Source organism: Athene cunicularia (genome assembly GCF_003259725.1).
Source record: "Athene cunicularia isolate RWA chromosome 1 unlocalized genomic scaffold, athCun1 chr1_part2, whole genome shotgun sequence".
NCBI classification, from domain to species: Eukaryota; Metazoa; Chordata; class Aves; order Strigiformes; family Strigidae; genus Athene; species Athene cunicularia.
Window position 1 is genome coordinate 4,861,627 of NW_020799092.1, and position 2,403 is coordinate 4,864,029.

The window sequence follows — 2,403 nt, forward strand, 5'->3', positions numbered from 1 at the left end:
GGAATATCAGCACGGATCCAGAGTGGGGAGAAATGAATGTGCTGCCCTTAGAATTGCATTCCAGACCAAGACTTATGATCTTAACTCTGGAAGAACTCAATAACTCACAGGAACTGTTCAATAACTCCTGGACCAATATACCATCTGTGAGAGAGGCCGGGGGTGGGGGCAAGCAAGTGCATAAAATCAACAGCTGGTATCTCATCAAAATGATCTCTTAGGTCCTGGTGATTCATAGGCCAGAGCCTTACCAAATCAGAGGGGATGACTTTGAATTGGAGAACCCTGAATGGATTTTTCTTCTGTGTGTTTATTGATTGCTTTCTCTGGACATAATATCGGTCATTTTTCGTGCTTTAGTATGTGCTTTAAGTATGACTACTTATAAAAGGTTGAGGACTAGGTACAGTGGGAGTGGTAGATAGGAAAATGGGTAATGGACATATATACTACATGGAGTCTATCCCTTTTATAGAGGAGAATCTCATTTACATACAGTGAAGTGTCTGCATTGACTGTCTGTGTGCGTGTTAGAAAATGGTGCTGGAAAACATGCTTTCTTTCTATGGTGTAGATGAAGTGGGGCAAAGTGGCAACCAGCAAAGAGAGTGAACTGAACGCCCGCCCTTTCCTGCAGCTGAAGAGAAGGGAAGAGAATATATTTGTAGCAGAGATAATGATAAGTAATTTGAAAGAACAGAGAAAAAGAAATCAGGACTCTTCAGAGCCAGGCAGAGACATTGTTACATAAAATCTGTGAGCTGAAAGATGCTGAGAAAGAATTACCTCACCATTATATTTTTAGATCCCATCACTTACACAGGCCTTCCCTCCTGGAGTCACTGTGACGGAGGCAGAGCCAAGTGCCAATGTCAGCGAGACAAAGGGTTGTCAGAGTTCACAAAGATCTCCCCGATTCCTTCATTTTGAAGGGCTCTCCTCTGTCTCTGTGTGGAAAATGATGTGTATTTAGGCATGATGAACACAGGCAAATTCTCCATACTGAGATTACGCTAATCTCATAGCCCCAGTGGGCCCTGAGCTACAAAAAGGAGGATCACAAGGATAGCCAGCAGAAATGAGTTACAGATTTAACAGTCACGGTGACTGATTTTTCAGAGACATGAGGTTGTACCAAAATAGCAAAGAGAAATGTTGTCACTGGCAATGTACACCTGTAAAAGGAAAACATATTACATGAAAGAAAGGGTATCTATTCATTCAGAATGATGTCGGGCCTTTGAAAACATGGAGGTACACATGCACAGAGCTATCGTAGCCATTTTTGTTGTGCATTTGACATACATGACTAATTTTCATCCAGTTAGTAGCAGTGATCTAAACGGAATTATAATACTTTCTGAATATGACCAGGATGTCTCAATGTGAAGAAACACTCCAGACACAGGATAGAAAATAAAGGGTCTTGTCCAGTTCTATGCTGAAAAAGCCCTTTGTGGACTCACCAGTGACACTATAGTCTGAGACAGGCATCGGAGAGTTTCTAGAAAAACATGCATGTTTCTTTGTCATCTGAGGTGAAGGCACGGATGTGATTTTCCTGATGCTTCACAGCATATAAGCCAACTACTAGCATAAGGCCACGGAGGTGACCTGTCAGTGCTTACATTTAGCAGCCGGTTCTCAGCATCACCACCGAGTCCTCGAGATGTGACCTCCGAACTAATGAAACATGGTCAGCATGACCTTAAAAACGATCTGCGGGGGCCTCAAGGCCGCAGGCTCCCTGAGCAGTGAGCGGTTCGCTCGGCCCCTCAGAGAAGAAAAATCTGTGCGCCGCCGGAAGGAAAGATGCCGGGACCCGGCGCTTCACGGGCACCGGGGCTGGGGGAAGGCGAGCGAGGCAGAGACAGACGCGGAGGCGGAGACTGGCGCGGCGACGCCGGCGGGGGCCCCGGGGAGGTGCCCGAGAACGGCGGAGGCCCCGCCTCGTCGCGCCTGCGGACGGGCACAGGCCCCACCCCCGGCAGCCGTGCCCGCCCCTGCTTCCAATCAGGTCGGAACTCTCGCTATAAAGACCGGGGCGCGGCGAGCTGCCCTTCACAATTCGGAGCAAGTAGAAGGGAAAGGATGTCTGGCAGAGGGAAGGGCGGCAAGGGGCTCGGCAAGGGCGGCGCCAAGCGCCACCGCAAGGTGCTGCGCGACAACATCCAGGGCATCACCAAGCCGGCCATCCGGCGCCTGGCCCGGCGCGGCGGCGTGAAGCGCATCTCGGGGCTGATCTACGAGGAGACGCGCGGCGTGCTGAAGGTGTTCCTGGAGAACGTGATCCGCGACGCCGTCACCTACACCGAGCACGCCAAGAGGAAGACTGTCACGGCCATGGACGTGGTCTACGCTCTCAAGCGCCAGGGACGCACTCTCTACGGCTTCGGCGGCTAA

At 50.1% G+C, this 2,403-nt stretch overlaps 1 protein-coding gene across 1 annotated transcript in view; it reads left to right on the forward strand.

The window, feature by feature from the left end:
* Positions 1-2,088: 2,088 nt before the first annotated feature.
* Positions 2,089-2,403, forward strand: part of LOC113475869 (histone H4) — a 16,810-nt gene continuing 16,495 nt past the window's right edge. Inside the window, exon 1 of the mRNA XM_026840980.1 lies at positions 2,089-2,403. Within this exon, the coding sequence (XP_026696781.1) occupies positions 2,092-2,403 (312 nt within the window). The 5' untranslated portion in view covers positions 2,089-2,091.